The sequence below is a fragment of the Diabrotica undecimpunctata genome, chromosome 9 (genome assembly GCF_040954645.1).
Source record: "Diabrotica undecimpunctata isolate CICGRU chromosome 9, icDiaUnde3, whole genome shotgun sequence".
In the NCBI taxonomy this organism is placed as follows: domain Eukaryota; kingdom Metazoa; phylum Arthropoda; class Insecta; order Coleoptera; family Chrysomelidae; genus Diabrotica; species Diabrotica undecimpunctata.
This window is the reverse complement of record NC_092811.1, coordinates 71,526,434-71,551,886: the sequence shown is the minus strand read 5'-3', so window position 1 is coordinate 71,551,886 and position 25,453 is coordinate 71,526,434. Positions and strand designations below refer to the sequence as shown.

The 25,453-nt window shown below is 36.1% G+C and overlaps 1 protein-coding gene across 1 annotated transcript; it reads left to right on the top strand.

The window, feature by feature from the left end:
- The first annotated feature begins 3,197 nt into the window (after window positions 1-3,197).
- On the top strand, window positions 3,198-20,548 carry LOC140451134 (uncharacterized). Its single transcript, XM_072544862.1, is given in 5 exon segments — window positions 3,198-3,342; window positions 3,345-5,129; window positions 8,062-8,348; window positions 19,593-19,662; window positions 19,758-20,548. Coding segments are annotated over 5 exon segments (3,078 nt in total).
- Window positions 20,549-25,453: the final 4,905 nt, after the last annotated feature.

Genomic DNA, 25,453 nt, shown 5'->3' with positions numbered 1-25,453 from the left:
TAAACCCCACTCCCATTACGAGAGAAGAGTATTTAAATCAGAATGATTTCATTCGAGAGGAAAGTTCTGTGCGGGTATACGTAATGAAGTTTCTACCTTGGCGCGCAGAGGCGTTAACAATTTAGAAAAATATACATCGGAGCATGAACTACACGTAAAATCAACCTGCAAATGTGAAAGAGGTGAGGAAGGTATTAGAAGAATGATGAAGCAAATGAAAAGAGAAGAAAATTTTACAAAACTGAACGTGGGATCGCGATACGAAAATCATAAAAATCAAAAATGGTTAAAAAACAACAGAATTGCTGAACTAATGAATTTAGGTTTAAATAAAAAGGCCGAACTGCAAAGAGAAACTATTTTAAAATTGCTAGAACTATTTTAATTTTTTAACAAACAATACGTAACATTTTGGTGTTTTATTTCATAGCAAAAAACACTTTTTAAATCTGGTAATCATTAAAATTTTATTTGAAATGGCTCAGTCCATGATGTATAGTGATGATGATGATCATTATGATGATGATGATTATTATGATGATTATAATGATGAAGATGATGACCACAATGAACACGATGATGAAAACGGCGATGAAGACAATAGTGACGATAATGAAGACGATGATGGAGACAATGATGATAAATAAACATTTTGAATTTTACAATAATAAATTTAATTATTTTTTTTGTTTTTTATATATTCTGTAATCAATAACGTAATCTGCAAATTTCCTCTGTAACTACGAGTGCTATTGGAGTTTCTGCCTCGTAATGAGACAATCAATGCAGCGTCTTATTGTGAGACATTGAAAAATCTGCGTCGTGCAATCCAGAACAAAAGACGTGGAAAGTTGAGTAAGGGTATCGTTTTGCTGCATGACAATGCCCGTCCACATGTGGCTAATCAGACCAAAGATCTCATGAAATCATTTAAATGGGAAACTCTAGATCATCCTCCATACAACCCTGATCTGGCGCCCAGCGACTACCATTTGTTCCAGCACTTGAAGAAACACCTGGGCGGTCAGCGTCTTCAAGACGATAACGAAGTCAAAACATTTGTGATGCAGTGGTTAACAAGTCAGGCGGCAGAATTTTATCAGAAGGGGATTTAAAAACTGGTGCCACGTTATGACAAGTGCCTCAATATTCACGGAAATTATGTAGAAAAGTAGATTAAGGTACAGTAAGGTACTTTCATGTAAAAATAAAATTATTGACATATCTTTGCACGTCTTTTTATAATTCCAAAACGGTACTTACTTAAAAACCACGCCTCGTATACGTTTCGTACCATGTTTCTTTGACCAGCCGCCATTGATTTTTGTCATTGTATTCTTTACGTTATATTCTTTCCAGCGATACATGCATTGCTTTGATTTTCTAACTATAGCCTGTATATTACAAGAAGTGATAGACGGAAAGAAGAAGACCGATGATATGTCGTACTGTCTTCTTGATATGACGCTAGTCTATTTTAAAATAACGTACTTGTATATTTATAAATACTATTACTTGATCTATACGCCGTTCTGAGTTATTGCCTGTTGTCTGTTGTTGTCTGACATATTGTCTTTGTATTATATACGTAATACCACGGCCGTTCCCGTCGTAGGCACAGGGATACGTCGGGATGTGGGGCGAAGGCGCGTGGGGCCGAGAATAGCATTGGTCAGTGGCGCGTGACGAGACACGAGGATACGTAAGTGATGTCCGCCATCTTCACGTTTGAGATATGATAGACGAAAAAGTAGAATTGACGATATTTTCACGTTTGAGAGATCACAGACGAAAAGGAAGAAGAATTGACGCAATCTTTACGTTTGAGAGTTGACAGTTGACAGCTGTCGGCGTTCATCTTGTGAGGTCACACGTCAAAATTTTCCCACGCCCAAATCTTGCATACTCTGCTGAGTTCTATTAGAATGCTCTATCAAATGAGAATGTTAATAACGATGATAATAATATAGACAATGGGGACAACGATAGCTGTGAAATATCAGAATGTCATGACGTTTGTATTTAAATATTAGGATTTAATGTAAGATTTAAACTGTTTTTTAAAATATTAAAAAATTCTGATGTTCCGTTTCGAGAAAAATAAAAGGTTTATGCATGTTTGCTTAGTATTCTATTCTCCATTTGTAGTAAGATCCTCCCTACTAATTTAAAGACTACTCTAAATACACAGTGCTTATTTAATTCCATTACCTACGACTCTGGAATAAAGTGCGCCATTTTTGTGATACCCATGGTGCAAAACTCACTTAATGCACGTCTAAAATTTGTAAAACTCGCTTAATACGAGGAAATACGCAGAAATCTTTTAATGCAATATAAAAGTAAAAACCACAATAATTAGGGTAAGCAGTACAGTCGTTGGCACTCTTATAGTGATTGGCACTGCTGGAATATAATTGTAAAAAATAAGAATTCTACTCGAAACTGAACAACTGGAGTGTGTTAAAAAGGGCAAAACGTAGGCAATACATATCAGACATGCGTAGTACACATTGCGTTTGCATATAATCAACACGGCATACTACCTACTATAGTCGACCTGTTTTAACGCTGTGCGAATATTAGTGAATTTTAGTGAAAATCTTAAGAATATTTGTATGTATTTGTTGAGTAGAAGTGAATATTACTTGAAATAAAAGGTTAGTATTTATTAATATCATTACGGAAACATTAATTTACGTTAATTTGAGTATATTTCGGGATGTTTTAAACGTTTAAGCTATAAATTGGGGGATGCCAATAACTGTATAACAAAACTGATAAATTACAATTATTGGCATAGGGTGCCAATAACTGCAATAGTTGTTAAATATGTAAAGTGCAAAAAACTTAGTTTAAGGTGCTTTATAATTAAGTCTTTTATATGAAAATATTTGAATTTTATACCAAATAACTTCATGGACAGTTGTTGGCACCAGTGTCAAAAACTGTATTGTATTGGTGCCAATCACTGTGTAGTTAGAAAAATCTCATTTTTTTTTACAGAAATCATAATTTTGAATTTTGTTTACCCTTTTACGAGACAATGTAATTAAAAGTCCAACATACTTAGGGTACAATATACGTAGGGCTACTTGCGGAGTAGGAGGGTTAGCTTAAGCTCCATTGTTTATAATATTTCATTCTTATTTTCGCCGTTTTTGACTAACTCTGCAAATTATTTGCAGATAATTATCATGCCAAAATCAAAAACTGGATTAAAGTATTCAAGGAAGTATAATGAAGAAGCAGTCTCGATAGCTTTAGATGACATAAATAATGGTTTGTCCAAAATAGCTGCTTCAAAAAAATATGGAATTCCACGTTCAACTTTGCAGTTTCGTAAAGTCAAAACTTAACGAAAACAGCTTTAGAACCAATCCCTATTCTTTCAGTGGAGGAAGAGCAGAAATTGGTAGATTGGATACTGGAAAGTCATCGAAAAGGTTTTCCCCGAAGAAAAGAAGACTTGCAAATAAGTGTGAAGACTTTTTTGGATGATAAACCACGACCAAATCCATTCAAAGATAATCTTCCAGGAGACGGGTGGTATAAGGCATTCTTGAAGAGACATCCAATATTATGCGAACGAGTACCTGAAGCAGTTACTACCGCGAGTTCTCGAGTTAGCGAAATGGACATTCGAAAATGGTTTCGTGGAACTGAAGTATACCTGAGAGATCAAAAATACTTCAAAATTCTCAATTCGCCTGGTCGAGTTTTTAATTCCGATGAAATGTGCTTTCTATTATGCCATAAGAACAAATCCGTATTAGCACCGAAAGGTGCAAGGAATGTGCATGAAGTAGATAATGCTCCAGCTAAATCCAATTTAACTGTTATATTTACCTTTTCAGCTGAGGGACGGGTGACCCCTCCTTTTATTATCTATCCATACAAAAGGCTGCCTGCCAATATTGCTGCTTCAGTGCCTGACGAGTGGGGTGTTGGTACAAATCCAAATGGATGGATGAAAACTGAGCTATTTTTTGAATATATAGGAAACGTTTTTCATCCTTACCTAGTGAAACAAAATACAAAATTTCCCGTTATTTTCTTTGTGGACAGTCACAGTTCCCACATTTCGTATCAATTGAGTGATTTGTGTTCTCAGTTACAAAGTATTTTAATTTGTCTTTATGGAAATTCAACCCGAATTCTACAACCGGCTGACGTTTCAGTATTTGTGCCACTTAAATCATATTCGAAAAAAGATGTTATGGAATGAAGGAGAAAACATAGCGTCGAAGCAATCACACAAGACAAAGTGGCAGGTATTATAAAAACAGTGATTGATGTTTATTTGAAACCAGAGATAATAAAAAATGACTTTGTAGGAACAGGTTTATGTCCATGGAATCCAGATGCAATAGATTATACCAAATGCATTGGAAAAAACTTGATTTCTCCTTCTCCTTCTCAAGATTTAAAAATAAACGACCTACCTTATAAAAAATTTAACGAAATTGTAGGACCAACACTTCTTGAAAATTTTAAAAACATAAAAGAAATTACAAACGATGGGACCGAAGAATTTTGGATTCTGTATAAACTATGGAAACAATTCGACAAAGTTAAAGATAATGAAAATACTCAGCAAGTCACAGATCCAGAACCCTATGAAGAGACTCAAAATCAATTAGAGAACATAGGAGTCAAAACCACTCAGAATAAATTAGAATATGTGAAAAGCAACATTGAGCAAGTACTAAATGAACACAGTCATTTAAACGAATTTGACTCTGGGCATATTATCATTGACATAGCTGACGATATTGACATCAACAACATTAGCGAACTATTCAATACAGGGGAGGATCCATTAGTATTTGCTGATTTGGGGACAGAAGACTTAAAAATAAACAGCAGCCCACAACATGGGCATAACAAAGATGATAATCTTCCATCAACAAGTAGTGAAATAAATATTAGAACTGAATCAAACAATATGGCTAAAAATTCAATGAAAGATTATTTAGTATATCCGGAGAGTCCCCTTAGGAAAGGTAAAATAGATACTGAACGAATTCCTTTCGTACTCACCTCAGAAAAATGGAAAAAGATAAGTTTGGAAAAACGAGAAAAAAAAAAAAAAGAAAATCTTGAGAAGGACAAAGAAGAAAGGAAGCGTAAACGAATCGAAAACAAGGAAAAACGCAATTAGAGAAGATTGTTTCCAAAAGAATATGTGGAAGAAAAAAGATATTGAAAAATATTACACACACAAACATATTGAGGGCTAGCCCTAATGTGTCAAATAAAGCTAACGCCACTTTAAGCCACAAAATTGGCGTAACGGAAAAAACAGAAGTCGAGAACATTAGTGATAACATTAGTGCGTCAGAAAATATAAATATAATCTCCAATATTCAAGTAAAGAGTGCGATAGAAAGTGCCAAGAGAAATCTGCTTAGTGATGAAACACATGAAATCGAAAAGAAAGCAAAAACCCAATCGAAGAATAGTGCTACCAAAAGAAGTTGTGGAGGAAAACAGACACTGAAAAACAATACAATCAAAAAAATATTCAAGGCTAGCTCTGGTGTGTTGAATAAAGCTAGCTCCAATGTAATGTATAAAATTGGCGTAACGGAAAAACCTATTCAAATCGAGAACATTAATGATAACACTAGTGCATCGGAGAATATTAATATAATATCCAATATTAAAATAAAAAGTGCCATAGAAAGTGCCAAGGGAAATCTATTTAGTGACGAAAAAGATGATGGGAATAAAGTTGTGGGTGCAATATCTAAAATACGCGGGGAAGGGGTGATTAAGGGATTATGTTTTATTTGTACAAGGAACATACATAATGCATGTCCAGGTTATAAATGCTTGAACTGCAGTCGAGCCTACCATGAAAATTGTATTAATAAACATAATATGTTTAATGTATTAACAGACGAGATTTTTAAATGCAAAACATGTCAAACAAAAAAGAATTAAACAGTTGTTAGTTATTCAATCTACGCTTATTGTTTACTTACATCTTTCTAAAAATCTATTACATCCATTTACTTACAGCTTTACCTTTCTGGGAATCAAGAAGTGTCCGTTGATGAGAAAAAAATAAATATGTTAATTTATGTCATATATTTTATATTGTTATATTATATTATTTTAATTTTTAATAACTTTCTCTGCCTCTCATCAGACATTTGAGTCAACATTTTTAATCCAGTCAAAACACAATTTAATATTTAACAACGTTATTATCAGAGCACCTAATGTTCCTGGTGTACGCAGTTATTCATCCACCGAGACAGACATTAGCAAAATTTATTATTTCGCTTGCTTGGTAAACAGTTAAAAAATGTGAAGGGGAGACATCAAACTATTTATGAGATTTTTATTATTTACATAGTCACGAAAATGTAATAAGTATCAAATATATTCACTCGTGGACATCTGTCTTGAAATAAATATTTTATATTGTAAAATATTTGGAAATAATGTTAATTTTTTTATTTACTGTCCGAATTTTGCACAACATTAAATGTTGTGCAAATTTTGTACACAACATTTTTATTGTCCGTGTTGGGTGTGAGAGTGTCCGTTGAAGGGACAGTTTTTCATATACATATATAATATATAAGAAGACAAGGAGTCTTCTGCTGACAATAAATAAACATTTTTATGATATTGGGTATATTTTTATGATATATTATGCAGCAAATAAAAAAGTTTACTCTTTTAAATTAAAACAAAAATATTTATATACCATTATCTATATAATCAATTGATTTTTTAAAACTGTCAAACTGTCCGTATAGAGGAGGTGTCCGGAGAAATGAGGTGTCCGTTAACAGAGAGTTAACTGTACTTAGCTTCCATTTTGGTTGTTCATGCTTAATTTGGTCCCCTCAAAATTAGCTGTGCCAATCACTGTTTACCAAAATGTGCCAATCTCTATAGCACCAGTGCCAATCACTATGATTTTTTTGGGTATTTTCTTGTTTATTAATTTTTATTATAATACATGAAAAGTTAACACAAAGTTAAAACCAAAATAGGATTTTTCACTAATTTGAGATACTGTAATTTTTGTTTTGAAATATTGCAACTAAAAACACAGCTGTGGTGAAATAAGAATTAACGAGGTATTGCTTAAAGTGCCAATGACTGTACCGCTTACCCTACGTGATTAAATTTTGGCTATGGCGGAGAACTTTAATTGGTCGCATTTACAATGTCTGAAAAATATACATCGTATTGTGCGACATTTTGTTACAAACGTTTTTATCGATTATCTCAAAAGAGTGTAGCTCCCATAAGACGAGTTTTGCATTTACACGCCTCATATATAACTACTGAAACTTTTAACAGTTTCCTTTCAGATATTTCAGAAACTCTAGATATTTCAACAGTACAAACATAAGCCAGCCGCTGACTAACGCAAAATTGGACAAATTTTAACTGATTTCGCAGTGGTGTTGCACGACTACATAAGGCAGGATATAATAATCATTATTGTGCACGTGTGTTGGCATAATTAAGCATTTGTTAATATATCATGGTTAGTATTGCACTTTTATAACAAGAAATAGCACAAAACCACGTTTTTTTTAAGATTGAATGCGTTCTTTATTATTATATATTATAATTATTTTTTCCAATTAAAATGTATTTACAATTAACACCTTGACTGCGTAACATATCCCCGGCGGTATGTATCTTTTATTACTTATGTGCTAAGCTCAAATTCGGCAACCGACATATGTGTGTGAAGTATGTATCTTCGTTATTTTTCGTAATAGATTTTTGTTTTCAATAGCCAGATATATAATTTTAAATTCTGCAACTAACTATACAGATATTAAGTACATATCCCCGGCAATATGTTACGCACCTGCAGAATATTTTATTCTTGTGGTGCGTTACATATCTCAGGAGATATGTACAAGCGTGTCTATAGGCATGTTTGGAGGGGATTACAGTATTGTTATTCTTAGACCCGTACTTTTAGTCGTGATTTACTCTTTGGAAGGTTATAGAGCGCGAAAAATATTAGAATTATCGCGGAGAAGTGTAGTTAATGACGATCAAGCTGATCTAAAGGCCAAGGATCTTCATCAGATTTTCAACCCAGAGTGGACAAATTGTTAGCATCATCGCGAACAAATGAAGCCGAACAAGTTAATTTAGAACGAGAAGTATATTCATCAGATTTTGATCCTTTTGATAGTGACGATTCTGTATTGGATCGTACTTTTGATCCATCGCTTTACGACAATACGTTTTCTGACGAACAAGAACAAGCTGCTGGTATACAATCAGAGACTGATAAGAGCTCGGAGTCTGATAATGAGGATAAAATGACACATGTTTCGGAGAATATTTCTAGTGTTTGGAAAAATACAACAATTACCCCTTATCCGTTTGATATGTGTCCAATATCAAATCTTCATAATTCATATCCGAAATTGGACAGTATAATTTTATCACCCAGTAGACCGAATGAATCTATTTGTTATTAAATACACACACGTAGTTAATTAGGTTACATACACATTTGGTCAATTATAAATAATAATTTGGTCAGTCAAAAGTACTGACAAAGTTAAACAATTTACATAAATTAAATACACATATCACGCTAGGTACGCGAAAAATATTGACCCAAATAGAATTTATATAAAACTAATATCTCTTGACTAGAGAAGAATTCAATCAATATTCACTCAGCGAACATATAGTCTTCAACGATCAACTTCATCAGTCTCTACTCAAAGTAATCCCGGGTCTACACCCATAGTGTACGTCTCAACAATAAACTCTGCTACTATTATTTGGTGTTTCCATTACAACAGAACGAACATCTTCACTGAGCCAACGAAGGGAATTTGTTCATGGTCCTATCGAGAAACAGAATACTTCAAGGAAGTTTGAGAGAGCCTATACAGTCCACGCCAGCAACACCCTCAGTAGCAGAGAGAGACCACTAGACCCGGGAGAACGAGAGCAGTACCAAAGCCGAGAGCCATACTAGAGCCGAGAGCAGTACCAAAGCCGAGAGCCATACTAGAGCCGAGAGCGATACCAAAGCCGAGAGCCATACTAGAGCCGAGAGCGGTACCAGAGCCGAGAGCAGTACCAAAGCCGAGAGCCATACTAGAGCCGAGAGCAGTACCAAAGCCGAGAGCCATACTAGAGCCGAGAGCAGTACCAAAGCCGAGAGCCATACTAGAGCCGCAGAGCAGCCAAAGGACAGGACCGATTGCAGAACCCACCAGAAGCGAGGGATCCTCAACGTCTAAGAACACAAAAAACCGTAAGTTTTTGAATAATTACAAAATCTTCCAACTTTTACAATCTTACAATTTAACAAGTTTTTTTTTTATTACAATTTAACAATTTAGAACAACAATCTCCACTCTATCAATCGTATAATAATGTACTTTAGAATGCATACCATTTAAATAATACAGAGAATTGATAAAACAAAAATAAACGTCATTCACAACTATAATTAACTAAACAGTAATTTTGTATGACAATTTGAAAAAAGAAACGTTCATACATATAGCTTGCTTTTAATTACAATTAAATATTTTATTTCGAAAAATTAAAATAATTACGTAGCAAATAATTTCATTTATTTTGATAACAATATACATATATGTATATATATCATTATAAGAGTGTGTGGATTACATCTTGACCTACCTCAATGCAAAGAATAGCACAGCAGGCAAGGTCAAACTCATATTTCGCTAAATTGCACATTCCGATAGAAAAGAAAGTGTTACAATACAGGTATACTTATTTAATACATAACGTACATTTAGTATTGTCTAATATATTTACCGCTGAATGTAAAAATTTTAAAATAATCATGGAGAGTCTATACGTTAAGCAAGCGGAAATAGGAACAGAAATAGTGAAACTCGTTTCAAATACAAAAAAGGATTCCCAATCTCGGAAAAATCAACAATACATCCGGGATAGACAGGAAAAATTAGAAGAATATTGGGCAAAATTTTTAAATAACCACGAAAAGCTGCTAGAAGGGGGTATAACGAAAGAAAAATATTTTGAAACAAAATACTATGATCAGGTATTTAAGACATACATTGAGGGGAAAACCCTGTTGGAAGAATATGGAAGGGTACTGAAAAGAGGAAAAGCACCGAAAGTTAAGGAGATACAGATAAGAAAACAAAGAATCGAGGAATTATTACGGCCAGAAAATGAACAAGACTTGCAGGAGGATGAAGAATTGCAGTCAGAGTTAAGAGAAGACATGGAAAAGGTGAATACACTAATGATTGAAGCAGCAGTAAATGAGGAACTGGACGCTACAGATATTGGAGAAGTAGAGAGAATAAATCATCTAAAGAGGAAAGTCAGGGAAGTTTTAAAGAAAATAAGGCCAGGAATGCAACGGCCAGAAAGCACACAGAGGAGGGACGGTGTGACATTGCCGCAGGTAAAAATCCCTGTGTATGAAGGCAGATATGAAACGTGGAGAACTTTCCACGATCTGTTTACTAAAGTAATACATGAAAACGACCAGTTATCAAACGCACAAAAAATGCAGTACCTAAAAACTCAAGTAAGAGGGGAAGCCAACAGAATGATACAACACTTAAACATATCCGAGGCCAACTACGAAGTGGCCTGGAACATGCTAAAAGATAGGTATGAGAACCCAAGGATGATATTGTTTAAATTAATAGACAGGATGCTACTAGCGCAGGAAGTAAAGGAATCTTCTGCTAGAGCATTGAAATCACTACATGACACCTTCCACGAAAGTCTGGAAGCCATAGGAGGGTTAGGAACAGACACGGAAGCGTGGAGCCCATTGATAGCCCGAATTATCATAACGAAATGGGACAATGAAACTAGGAGGCTGTACGAAAACCACATTGGAGACAGTAGAGAGATACCGACGTACAAATCGACACAAACATTCCTACAGCGAAGATTTCAGACACTGGAACTGCTGGAGTCAGAAAAAAGACAAGAGAAGCAAGGAGGATCTCTTAGGAAACCAAGAACACATTGCGTGATATGCAACGGAGATCACGGAGTACCGAACTGCAGAGAATTTCAGGAACTCAATGTAAGAGACCGGAACAGGATGATAAAAGAAAAAGGATTGTGTACAAACTGCCTAGCACATAAAAAAGAAAAACAATGTTATTCACAATATAGGTGCAGACACTGTGGCGGAGACCACCACCATATGTTGCATTATGAAAAAGGAAACACAAGCAACAAAAGAAACTCCAATGAAACGAAACGAGAACAAACACAAGAAAGAAATGGAAGAGATTCAAACAATAGAAGAAACGGGTACCAAGCTGATAGGTACAGAGGAGGAAATAATAATCCATACAACGCCAGAGAACAAAATAACGGAAGGCGAGAAAATACACAAGATACCAATGGGCCTAGGAATAGCAACGACCAGCAAAGAGGGCAGAATTCAGTAAACTGTGCAAGCCATAAGGAAGGTGAAGCATTACTAGCGACAGCTGTGGTACGCATAAGAGATGCGAAAGGAGATTCACACATAATGAGAGCACTAATCGACCAAGGGTCACAATGCGCATTTATAACGGAACAAGCTGTGAGAAAAGAGGACAGTACTACAACGAAAATAAGAGCCGTGTTTGATGCATCAAGCAAAAGCTCATCGGCAGTAAGCCTGAATGATATTATGCACACAGGGCCGAAATTACAACAAGACTTGACAAATATACTATTACGATGGAGATCCAATAAGGTAGCATACTCAGCGGATCTGGAAAAAATGTTTAGACAGATCAGAATGGCAGAAGAAGACCAAAAATATCAAAAAATTTTGTGGAGAAAGGACACAAAGGACCACATACAAGAGTATAACTTAACGACGGTGACATACGGCACGGCCGCAGCACCCTTTTTAGCGTTAAGAACAATACAACAATTACAAGAAGACGAAGGAGCGAGGTTCCCGTTGGCATCGAAAATTGTAAAAGAAAACATGTATGTAGACGATATACTAGGAGGAGCTGAGACAGTGCAGGAAGCAGAAACAGCCCAAAAGGAATTAATACAACTGTTCAGAAAAGGAGGTTTCACTCTTAGAAAATGGTTGAGCAACGAAGAAAAAATAATGGAGAACGTACCGGAGGATATGAGGAACGTAGACTCGAAGGCATTCAAACAAGAAGAAGTACGGAAAACGTTAGGAATACACTGGTCACCTAAAGAGGATATAATCACATTCAAAATAGGGATAACGACGGCAAAGAAAATAACGAAAAGACACGTACTGTCAGAAGTAGCAAAACTATACGACCCACTGGGATGGATAGCACCTGTAGTAATTCAGGCGAAAATGTTCATACAGGAATTATGGGAGCAAAAGACCAGTTGGGATAAAGAATTAACTAGCAACCAACAAAGCAGGTGGAATACATACCAGGCGCAATTAGTAAATCTGGAGAAAATAACATTGCCCAGGTGGAACAACTTAAGCAAGATAAACAGAGTAGAACTACATGGATTTGCAGATGCGTCTATGAAAGGATATGGAGCGGTAATCTACTCAAGGGTATTAGGCCCAGAAATTAAAACGAATCTAATGATAGCAAAATCGAAAGTCGCACCATTGAAAGGGAAAACGACGTTACCGAGGCTCGAGCTGTGTGCCGCGGTACTACTAGCAAATTTAATGAAGAAAACCCTACAAGCATTGAACAGGGAAAACATTGAGGTATATGCATGGTCGGACTCAACGATAACCCTGGCTTGGATAAGGGGATCATCAAAAAGGTGGAAAATGTTCGTCGCCAACAGAGTAGAGGAAATAAGACGCGTTATAGGACCGAAAAATTGGCATAAGGTAGATACAAAGGAAAATCCAGCGGACATCCTCTCACGTGGAAGTACCGCATCGGAATTATTAGAAGCAGAGCTATGGTGGAAGGGACCAACTTGGCTGACTAGTAACAAAACTTTAACTCAGGAATCAGAAGAAATACCAGAGACAAATGAGGAGGAAGTCAAAACGAAAATAACGGTGCACACGACAACGATAAAGGAGGACATATGCGAGAGATTCTCAAATTTAGAAAGAATGAGAAGAGTACTTTCATATTGTAGGAGATTTGCAGACAAATGCAGAAAAAAGAAGGACAATGGACAAAGTCAGCTTACAGTCCAAGAATTAGAGGAAACGCTATTAAAGGTGATAAAGCACACACAGCACGCCTACTTCAAACCAGAAATAAATAAGCTGGAGAAGAAACAGCAATTAGACAAGAAAAATAAATTAGCGTCATTGGTATCATTCCTGGATAGACAAGGAATTCTAAGAGTCACCGGAAGACTGAGACACACGAATCTAAAGTACGGAGAAAAACATCCGATAATTTTGCCAAAGGATAGTGCATTAACAAAGTTACTTATAACAGATAGTCACGCAAGAAATCTACATAGCGGATTACAACAAACACTACAGTACATAAAAAGGAAATACTGGATAATCAACGGCAGAAGAACCGTGAAAGATCATCTAGCAAAATGTTTAAGGTGCAGGAGGTATAAAAGCCAAGCAGCACAACAATTAATGGGAGATCTACCGAAAGACAGAGTGAACCCGAGTCATCCCTTTACTAACACAGGGATAGATTATGCCGGGCCAATAAAAATAAGTACCACGAGAGGCAGAGGACAGAGGAGCTATAAGGGCTACATCTCAGTATTTGTGTGTCTGTCAACGAAGGCAGTACACCTTGAGGTAGTAAGCGATATGTCTACGGATGCTTTCATCGCAGCGTTCAAGAGATTTACGGCACGCAGAGGACAGTGCAACAACGTATACAGCGATAACGGAACCACATTCGTAGGAACAGCAAATTTGTTGAAAAAAGAAAATCAAAAAATAGATGACGAGATAAAACAAGGATTACTGGCACTAGGTACCCAGTGGCATGTCATACCTGCATATGCACCACATTTCGGAGGATTATGGGAGAGCGCAGTGCGAATAATGAAATATCACTTGAAAAGAATCATCGGGGAAACAGTTCTAACATATGAAGAATTGAGTACGGTGCTGGCACAAATAGAAGCATGTATGAACTCGAGACCATTATGTGGGTCATCAGAAGACCCTGAAGGGAAAATAGCCCTGACACCAGCTCACTTCCTTATAGGGAGAGAAATTATATCACCAAATCGGGAAGAAGAGCTTACGACTTATTTGAAGATGCCGACGAGGTGGAGATTAGTGGAGAAAATAAAAAGAGACTTCTGGAAAATTTGGAAACAGGAATACCTGCACCAATTACAACAGAGAAATAGATGGCATAAGGCGCACCCTAACATAAAAGAAGAAGAAATAGTTATAATTAAAGAAGAGGATACACCTCCAGGCAGATGGCCATTAGCGAGGGTAACAGAAACACACCCTGGAGCGGAGGGATTAACCAGAGTAGTAACAGTGAGAAAGGCAAACGGGAAACTGACTAAAAGACCCATACATAAGCTAATACGACTGGAAGAAGAGAAACAGGAAAAGCCGAAAAAGGCAGCAGCACTAAGATGGAAGAAAATACTAGTAGCTATAATGTTTTTAACGATGTTAAAACCCATAAAGGCAGAACCGTATAAAATATATAATCCGGTACCAGGATTTTTCACAGAAGACCTTGGAGAGGTCGTCATAGACCGGGGAACATTTCGAATAAAGGTGTTACTCGAAAAAGGAAGAATTCGAACAGAGCACCAACTAATAGGAAATATGATACAAGGCGTACGAGAACTGTGTCATGAGATAAAAATCGTGAATTGTAAGGATATAATAGAGAAATTGGAGGAAGGACAAAGAAAGGCGGAGTCAGTAAGCGAGGGGCTGACAGTAGAAATAAAAGGAAGGGAAAGAAGAGGAATATTAGGAACAATATTAACCTCAGTATTTGGAGTCAATGACGAAGCCTACAGTAACATTGAAGCATTAGATAATAACCAAAAGGAGCTAATAAAGGAATCACAGCACCAGGCGAAGATAATGTTAGAAACAATAACATCAATCAATCACACAGAGAACAGGATAAACGAGCAAATGAACAAGTTTAACAAAGCACTAATCACAGGTCTACAAGAAATATCTAAAGGACTTAACGAAGTAGAAGACAAAGCACAAAAACTAGAAACCGAATATAGCACGTTACGAATACAAACGATAGCATTACAAGTTATGGACTTCATAAACGAATATACTCAATTTTACGAGGGAATATTAAACCTTCACTATAACCACGGACACTTCATTGATATAGTGAAACCGGGTGAAATAACCAAATTAATAGGGAAAGCAGGGCAGATACTGCCTCAAGGGGTCGAAATACGACGACAACCCATTATAGAAACAGAAGTCAGTCATGACGACAGATATATAACAGTCATCGGCTACTTCATAGTGACAGGGAAAAATAAGTACAGCATGCTCAAAGTCACGGCCATACCACTTAACGTTGAGGGGTCGGTGTTGCGCACATTTGTCGCCCCAAGGAATCTACTGGTCGTAGATTATAACACACTGCACTACTTCGAATTGACCACGGAAGATAGAGAAAGGTGCTTACTGTTGACAAAGGCGCAGATAGCGTGCTCACCAACGGCTATAAGAAACATGGATACCCAACCAAACTGCATACTAGAAGAAATTTATGAGCGATCTAAGAATAGCACATGTCCAGTGGTAGCCAGGACAATACAGACAGCTCAATGGAGTAAGATGGGTACTCCCAACCTCTGGCTAGTTATCACGCCAGTCACGATACACATATCCATTATTTGCGATGGAAATCGGAGCGAAAGAGTACTGGAACGAGTCACATTCCTGAAGCTTTCACCCAAATGTATCGCCCAAACGAAAAATATTACATTACTCCCCACTAGCAGTGGGGTGGACAGAGCAGTGACGAGTTACCTGAAGTCGCCAATCACTCCCGTGGCCCAACTGGTGGCGAGGACACCCCGCAAGTTTAACACGCCTCTAAACACCTACCTTGACATACCAGGAGGAGAGCTACGTCATGTGTTACTTGAGGAGGAGAGTCTGGAACAAGAAATGACGCATACGCAGTGGCGATCGATTCACGAATCTAATTGGCATTATTTTGTGGCCACCGGGATCATTACTATAATGGTAATAATTGGGATACTCACGTTATGGAAGTACCGTCCTGTTGCACGACTATGTCGTTCAGGGAATCCACAAACTCAGACTAACGAACAGGAAGTACCTGTATTAGTTAGTAATCGGCACAACAATGTACGGTCGACTTCCCAAGTTGACATCCCACTTTCCACATTTTCATCCAATTGCCCTAATTTTAATCTAGAGATAGAGTCGGACATTGATAGCTAGGGTACGGTTGGAAGATTATTGATTATTCTTAAACTATTTATAATTTATCATGTTTGAATTTACTATGTTATGTAAAACTTATATGTAAACTTTGAGTATTGACACTTGGGCCAGATTGCCCGATTCCGCAGTATGTCCAATATCAAATCTTCATAATTCATATCCGAAATTGGACAGTATAATTTTATCACCCAGTAGACCGAATGAATCTATTTGTTATTAAATACACACACGTAGTTAATTAGGTTACATACACATTTGGTCAATTATAAATAATAATTTGGACATCAGTCAAAAGTACTGACAAAGTTAAACAATTTACATAAATTAAATACACATATCACGCTAGGTACGCGAAAAATATTGACCCAAATAGAATTTATATAAAACTAATATCTCTTGACTAGAGAAGCATTCAATCAATATTCACTCAACGAACATATAGTCTTCAACGATCAACTTCATCAGTCTCTACTCAAAGTAATCCCGGGTCTACACCCATAGTGTACGTCTCAACAATAAACTCTGCTACTATTATTTGGTGTTTCCATTACAACAGAACGAACATCTTCACTGAGCCAACGAAGGGAATTTGTTCATATGTATATTGAGAATTGTAAAATTAATGATAACAGATCTAACCGAAAATACAGACCATGCTGATATTTTTAGATAATTCATAAACAATGAAGTTCTCGACATTATTACCACAGAAACTAATCGTTATGCCACTCAACAGATAAACAAAGGACATGCCTAGAAGTCAAGGGTTAAAAAGTTGGAGTGATACAGATACAAATGAAATTCGTAAGTTTTTCGCTATTCTTATTGTTATGGGGATTACAAAGGCGCCATTCAGAAACTTTTATTGGTCAAAAGATAAAATGTTCCATAACGAGTTATAGCATCAACAATGCGTCGTGACAGATTCTTGCTACTTTTAAAATTCATACATTTTGCCAATAATGAGGATGCACCACCGGGTGATAGACTAAGCAAAATTCGAAACATTAAACATTTTAGTAAAAGAATATAATAATATTCTAAACGCTGGAAGGGTACTAACTATTGATGAAACAATGGTGCCTTTCAGGGGTAGACTACATTTTAGGCAATACATCCCTAATAAATGTCATAAATATGGAGTCAAACTGAACAAACTATGTTCTCCAAATGGATATATTTTTAGTACAAATGTGTATGCTGGAAAGGGAGATACAACTGCACCACAAGGTCATTCGCATACAATAGTAAAAGAACTTTTAAAAATAGTTGAGCCAAAAGAGGAGAGGACCATTTATGGAGATATAATATATCAAGCATACCGCTAGTCGAAGATTTATATAAGGAAAAAATGATTTATTGTGGAACGTTGAGGAGCAATAGAAGAGAAATACCAAAAGAAATATGTCAAAAACTAAAAAAGGGACAGGGGTTATTGGACAAGAATGTAATGGTGTAAAAATAATAAAATGGTTTAATAAACGAGCAGTCTTAATGATATCCAGTGATCCTAGTTATGATGCGACATTAACTGCTACTGTTAATGCAGTGTAGAGTTATGTTATAGAGGTAGCACCTTTTATCGGAACGACCACATCAAGCATCATAGACGGGAGATGGTTCTTGATAACTGATCATCATAAGACAACTAACTCTCACTTATAGCTTCACGTGCCACACCCCGGGCAACTGCATTGGTCTGCAGGCTAAACTAAGTGAGGGTAGCCAGATATGGCGAGAATATCACCGAGTGATCGCCGGGTAACGAATAGGAACTCCTTTGGGTAGTCCCATCAGGGAAAATGAATCAATCCCTGCTCTCCGCAGATTCCAGGGGTTTCCTGACCCGGGAAACTAGTAACTGCTTAGGGTCCCTTATCCAGAGTCACGGATGAAGTTCACAACAGTAGTCACGGCGGAGAGGAATACCTTTGGTACGGTGTGGATGGCGGAAATGGCAATCACTTGATTTTAGGGATTGTATAAAATCATAATGAACAGAACCGAATGATTACCGGAATAAGTAATCTCCCACTTGTTGGTCAACAGCTTGGAAGAGCTGACAAGTAGTAGGGCACTTCATTGCCCTGGAGTTGAGAAATTGGCTCCAAAGGCGGACGAACTAATTAGAATTAGTCAACGGCATTGGAATGCAGAAGGCAATGGGAAACCACTGCATTAAAGGCTTAATAGAGCATCCTTAGTAAAATCACAATTGACAGTACAAACACAGAATTGGCCCTTAGTGCCGGGCCCTAAGAGGGTGCTAAGAATCCCCCGGAGAAACAAAACATTATTAGCAAATGCAACAAAAAGAATTGGAACCTGGAACGTCCGAAGTATGTTAAGGCCAGAAAAAACGGCCAACATCATAAATAAAAGAAATGAAACGACTTAATATTAATGTATTAGGGTGCAGCGAAGTTAGATGGCCCTACGGCAAAACCGAATCAGACAAGCATCACTATTCAGTGATAACACAACAAATAATAGAAATGGCGTTGCAATTATGATTAGAAAAGAATGGGATGATGCGGTTGTAGGATTTCTCCCAATCTCGGATAAAGTAGCTTTGTTGAAAATAGATGCAAGACCAAACAACCTTAACCCTTAACTGGACAATGTGTATCTTAATACACACCTATTTTAGATTTTTTTTTACAAAGTTTAAACCTCCAAATCTGCGTAGATATAGCATTGTGTATTTCTATACACCCCTGTTCTTTATACAGATAACTACACTGTTGCAATTTTTATATTTGGCGGGAATAAATTTGTCAACTATTATAGGTTAGTTCTGTAACGACCGTTTGCCGGGTTCAATTTACCAACTTTTCTCAAGATAAAGGTAGTTTTTGTGGTGACTTGTAAAGTTATTTTAATTCTGTGAATAACATCGAATAAGGTAAGCATTGTCCTTTAGTAATATGTCAATAGTTTCGTAATTTTTGATAAAATGTGAGCTTCACCTAAAAAACATGTGTATCTAAATTCACATCGCCAATAACACGAACAATAATAAATGTGAATTTGAATACACACTGCCCGTTTTAGGCCATTTAAATAAGAACGACGAGTAGCAGGTATCCAGGGTAGTACTTGCTGAATTGTTAACTGTATAAAATTAATTTATTTTGTGATTTTTTTCAAATGTATTCCAATAAGTTTTAATAATGGGCGCTGGGTATTAGTTTCAAGTTCGTCTTTGTTTCAGATTATGACGTCCAACAGAACAAAGAGAATATTACAATTAGCAACTCAACAAATAAATGATGAGGAGGATTGTGAGTGTAATATATTAGTTCCCAATAGAAATAATGACTCCGATATTAAAAGTGATAATGAAGAGAATATATTATATGACCGCCCGCCCTTTTAGCATATCCTGTAATAGAGGGTGTTGATGAAGATGAATTAGGAAATTCATCTAAGTTTACTATTTTATCGAATGTATTGCCCGAAAACGAGGATATCTTGGAAAACGAAGCAAACAATGCAGAAGTAGAAAATTCAGAACGTGCTAAAAACAACGAGCTAGATGAGCATATTGGGTATGTTGTAGATGAAACCTTAGCAGATGAGCTTGAGGATACACCTCTCAATTTAAAGAAGAACAAACAACAAAAAGTTCAAAAGAAAAACAAATCCAAGAAAGAAAAAATATACAACTGGACAGAGGAACCTTTTGGTTACCCGGTAGATATTGATGAGGATAATTTTCAAGTTCCAGACGAGATTTTATCTCCAATTGATTACTTTAAAATGTTCTTTGATGATGCGTTATTGGAAATGATAACATATCAAAGTAACCTTTATTCTGAACAACGTTCTGGTACCTCAATCAATATGAACAAAAACAAATTGACGGATTTTTTGGCAATAGAGCTGTCAATGGGAATTGTAAAGATGCCAGCTTACACAGATTATTGGAGTGTTCAATTTAGATATGACAAAATAGCTGACATAATGCCACTGAAAAAATATCAAGAAATACGTCGTTATCTACATTTCGTCGATAATAATTCTATTAGTGACGACCGCTATTATAAAATTAGACCTGTGATGGATCATGTACGACGCAATTTTGAAACGCATGAAAATTCAAGAAGAAAGACGAATGTCCATCAACGAAATGATGATTCCCTACAAAGGAAAAAAAGCTGGTTCTAGGCGCCAATATATCAAAAATAAGCCTAAGAAATGCGGCTTCAAATTGTTTCTGCGTTGCGGAATCTCAGGAATGGTCTACGATTTCATACCTAATGGCGGCGATGATACATTTCGAGATATCGCATTTGATGAACAAGAGGAGACTTTTGGAATGAGTGAGCAAGTAGTTATAGCTCTTAGTAAAACTATTTCAAATCCGATATGTAGTATTTTGTATTTTGATAACTTTTTTTGTTCTCCTGATCTTGTATCCTATTTACGCGATGTTAAAGGAATACTTTCACTTGGCACTTTACGCATAAATAGAGTGAGGCATTGTCCCATTAAGGATGAAAAGGAACTTCGAACTGAAGGTAGAGGTTCTTATTTTCAAATGGTCGATAATGACCAGAGGGTAGCAATTGTTCAGTGGTTCGACAATAGAGTAGTAGGACTCTGCAGTTCATACGTGGGTATCCGTTATCTTCCATTAAAAGGTTTATTAAAACAAAATCAAACACAAAAACAGACATAACGTGCCCAAAAATAGTTAAAGAGTATAATCGGCATATGGGTGGAGTGGATCTCGCCGGTATGTTTGTATCCCTATATAGAACGTCACTGAAAACCCACAGATGGTATATATCAATATTTTCACAAATCTTGGATATTTGTGTAAATAACGCTTGGATTCTATATAAAAGACAAATGCTACTGCTAAACCCGGAGAAAAGAACAAAAACTTTAAAACAATTTCGTTATTCCATAATCGACAGCTTGCTCCGTAAAAATAAAAAACGTGGAAGACCTTCAAATGAGGACATCGCTGTTCCAAAAAAAAAGAACAAAAACCATGTTTAAACCCCGGCCAGAAGATGATATAAGATTTGATAATTTTGGACACCGTCCACAATTTTCCACAAAGGGCCGATGCCGCAATTGTGTAAATACCCAAACACATATAAAATGTACCAAATGTGACGCACGTCTTTGTTTTGTGTCAAAACGAAATTGTTTTTACGATTTTCATATGAGCAAGTAATCATTGTAATATTTTTGTTAGCAAAGTAAATCAGTACAGCCCTGAGTGGTCTCTCATTTTTCCACCTAATATTAATTTAAAACACAAGTACTCAAATTGGTAATGTGTATTGTAATACACACATATTGTTTCATGGATTCTTGGTGTTGTGCATTCAGAAACACACGTACAAATCAAAGTCAAAATTTGTTAAAAAAAAAGTTTATTGCTGAAAATGTATTAAATGATGACCCACTTCAACAAATAATCTAAGAAAAAATTTTTATTTCGCGTATTTCATGTTTTGCCAAGTTAAGGGTTAATATCTTACAAATTTATGCACCGACATCGGATAGATCACAGCAGGAGATTGAACATTTCTATAAAGAATTAAGGAATGCATCAAAAAATATGAAAAAAGAAGAAGTCAGTATAATCATGGGAGACTTTAATGCCAAAATTGGAAAGGGTACAATAGAAGGCATAATAGGAGAGTATGGATTGGGTATAAGGAATGAAAGAGGAGAACGACTGATACAATTTTGTCAAGAAACAGATAATGTGTTCAAGAATAGCTAATTCAAACTACCAGCTAGAAGGCTATATACCTGGAGGTATCTCGCCGATAGCCCGCAACAAATAATTAGAAATCAAATAGATTATTTTCTAATAAATAAAAGGTTTCGTAATGAAGTGACTTCAATAAAAACGTATCCTAGAGCAGATATCAACTCCGACCATAACTTATTGCTTGCTGAACTGAGAGTAAGGATGAAAAAAACTCGAAAGTCGGGTGTTACAAGAACGGTGGACATACAAAAACTGAAACAAAGCAACGTAAAACAACAAATGCAAGAAGAAATAAACACAAAATTTAACGACATTGCAACACATAATAGGAAAGATATAGATACAATGTGGAACGAAATCAAAGATGTATTAGTAACAACAACAATAAACAACATTAAACAGGAAAGACAAATAATACAACCATAGATGACACATCAGATTTTAGAGCTTATGGAGCAATGAAGAGAGTTTAGGAATAAAGACGCAGAAAAGTACAAGGAACACCACAAAAAGGTACTTGAAGAAGTAAAATTAGCAAAAGAATCCTGACTGTTGGAGAAATGCTTAGAAATAGAGATCCTACAGAAAAAAACATGATGTATTCAATATGCACAGGAAGATCAAAGAAATGGCAGGAATATATAGAACAACAATGCCCACTGCGCTGTTTGATAAAGATGAAAACATACTATTTAATACGCAAGAAAACTGGACAGATGGCAGGAATATATGAAGGGTAAAGGGAAAAAACAAACGATGTCCATTTTATAAGAATTTCAGGTAATCAACTCATTGTGTTGACAATATCCGGTCCCAAACACGTGCTAAATTGTATGGGAATAATACCAACGGTGTCCAAATAAGAAAGCATTAGAAAATACCCATACTGGTTTAAAACAAACGTTGTCCGCGCGGTACTGGTAAACAACCGACGTAGTCCAACTAGTTGCATAGCAACGACAGTTAACAGGGTGTGACAATTTTACGTCATGTTTTGTTCTTTTCGTCTTTCGCGGCAGTTTATGTCAAGATGAGTTCGAGTGAAGAATATTTGTGTGACGATCTGTTAAAAAAAAACCAAGAAACGACAGAAAATTGGTCGAACTGCAGATGTAATGAAAAAGTTAAGATTGCAGGCTCACGAGTTAGGAGATGATTGTAAGTGTAAAAGACTGAAGTGTTTTGAAAACACTACTGCTCAAGAGAGGCAAAACATACTTAACGGATTCAATCAACTAGGATCAATTGATGCTCAAAACTGTTATTTAGCTGGATTGATTGCTGTATTGCCAGTTGTAAGACGAAGGTCACAACAAGTCGATGGAGAACAACACCATGATGCTACCTACCGCTACAGAGTACGAGTGAAGAGAGAAAACATAGAAGAAATATCTGTCTGCAGTAGTGCTTTTACTGCAATGCATGGTATTACTAGATCTAAGTTGGTTCATATTCAAGCATCTCTGAAAACATCAGGACTTGCTCCTGTCGACAAAAGAGGAAAGAATTCTTCGAAACATCGTCAGTTAACTTCTGATTTGAGTAACCAAATTCATTTCGGGGCAGGTTAAGTCATTATAGCATTCAGGACTCGAAAAAAGTGTATTTAAGTGAAGAGTTAAATATTATGAAAATGTTCCAAATGTTTAAAGAAAAGTATCCTATTGCATCTGTTTCATATGACACGTACCGAAATATCTTTAATAACAAATTCAACATTTCATTTGGATACCCAAGGGCAGATACCTGTAGCAAGTGTGATGAGTTTAATGCAAAAATTAAGACTTTTCATTCTGTTGACGATGCAGCACAGATAAAAGCTCTATCTACTGAAAATAACTTGCACAAAAGTCGTGCCCAAGTTTTCTATGATAGAAAACGAGCTGCCCGAATAAAAGCTAGGAGAACTTTTGAATATGAATCAATCGTCATGGACTACCAGAAAAACATTTCGCTACCCAACATCAGCACTAACGATGTTTATTATAGGAGACAACTTTCTATGTTTTCTTTCAACATTCATGTGCTGTCTTCAGGAAAATCCTGTTTTTATACATATCCTGAATATGTGTCAAGGAAAGGATCCGACGAGGTATCATCGTTTCTCTTCTATTTCATTTTTAATGAACTACCAACAGAAGTCCGTCATCTTCACATTTTCTGCGACTCAGCTGGTGGACAAAATAAAAATTTCACAGTTGTTCGGCTACTTCATTACATTGTCCATGACATAAAGCGTCTAAATACTATTCAAGTTACATTCCCCATTAGAGGACATTCGTATCTAGAATGTGATAAAAACATGGGCTTGATAAATTTGAAGACTAAGATGGAACTACCCGTAGATTGGATAAATGTGTTAAAAGATGCAAGAAAAAAGCCGGAACCGTTCAAAGTTATAGACGTGGACCAGACATTAACGAAACAGTGGACTACATTTATCCAAGAAAAATTTATTCGTAAGTGTCCAATAGCTCTGTAACAAGTAAGAGAACTTCGATTGGTGAAAGACAAACGCGGATTGGTTTTTTACCGAACCACTTATAATGGCATTTGGGAAAGCAAGCAAATAACCGGTAGATCAATAAAATCTGTTGTTCCAAGAAAAATGAAAGATGGCGAATTTGAGCTACCAAGTCAAGCATACCATAGACCATTACCGATTTCCCAGGCTAAGTAGAACGATTTACAAGTTTTAAAACGATTTTGTCTTCAAAATGCTCAAGAATTTTACGAAACATTGCTATACAAATGAAAAATCTCTGTGTAGGCTTATGTAGAAAGTGGACAACGTTGGTTTTTATTTGACAAGTTATTTGTGACGTTAACGTGCTTTTTTATTTTTTCAACAAAATCTAATAATGTTAAGTTCGTATTCTTTTGTTTAGATATTAATAATATAGTAATAAACTACTTAAAAATATTTGTATGCAGTTTTATTTATTTCTAAGATCATAACCAGCAGATTAGTCACGTTGATTAACTTTTCTCTGTAAGTTACTTTTGTGACATCGTTTGTTTTTTCCCCTTACCCTTCATATAGCAGAACTATTCAGTCACAATCAACACATTGAAGTATATGACAACGTCGGGAATGGACCAACAATAACAAAATCAGAAGTAAGATCTGCTATAAGTCGTCTAAAAAACAACAAAGCGCCAGGAGCTGATCGGATATATGCTGAGGTATTGAAATTGATAGAAGAAAATCAACTTGACATAATTATTTAACCGTATATATGAAACAGGAACTTTACCAAAAGATTGGTACATGTCCATATTTATACCACTGTCAAAAAAGCAAATACTAAGAAATATGAAGAACACCGAATCAT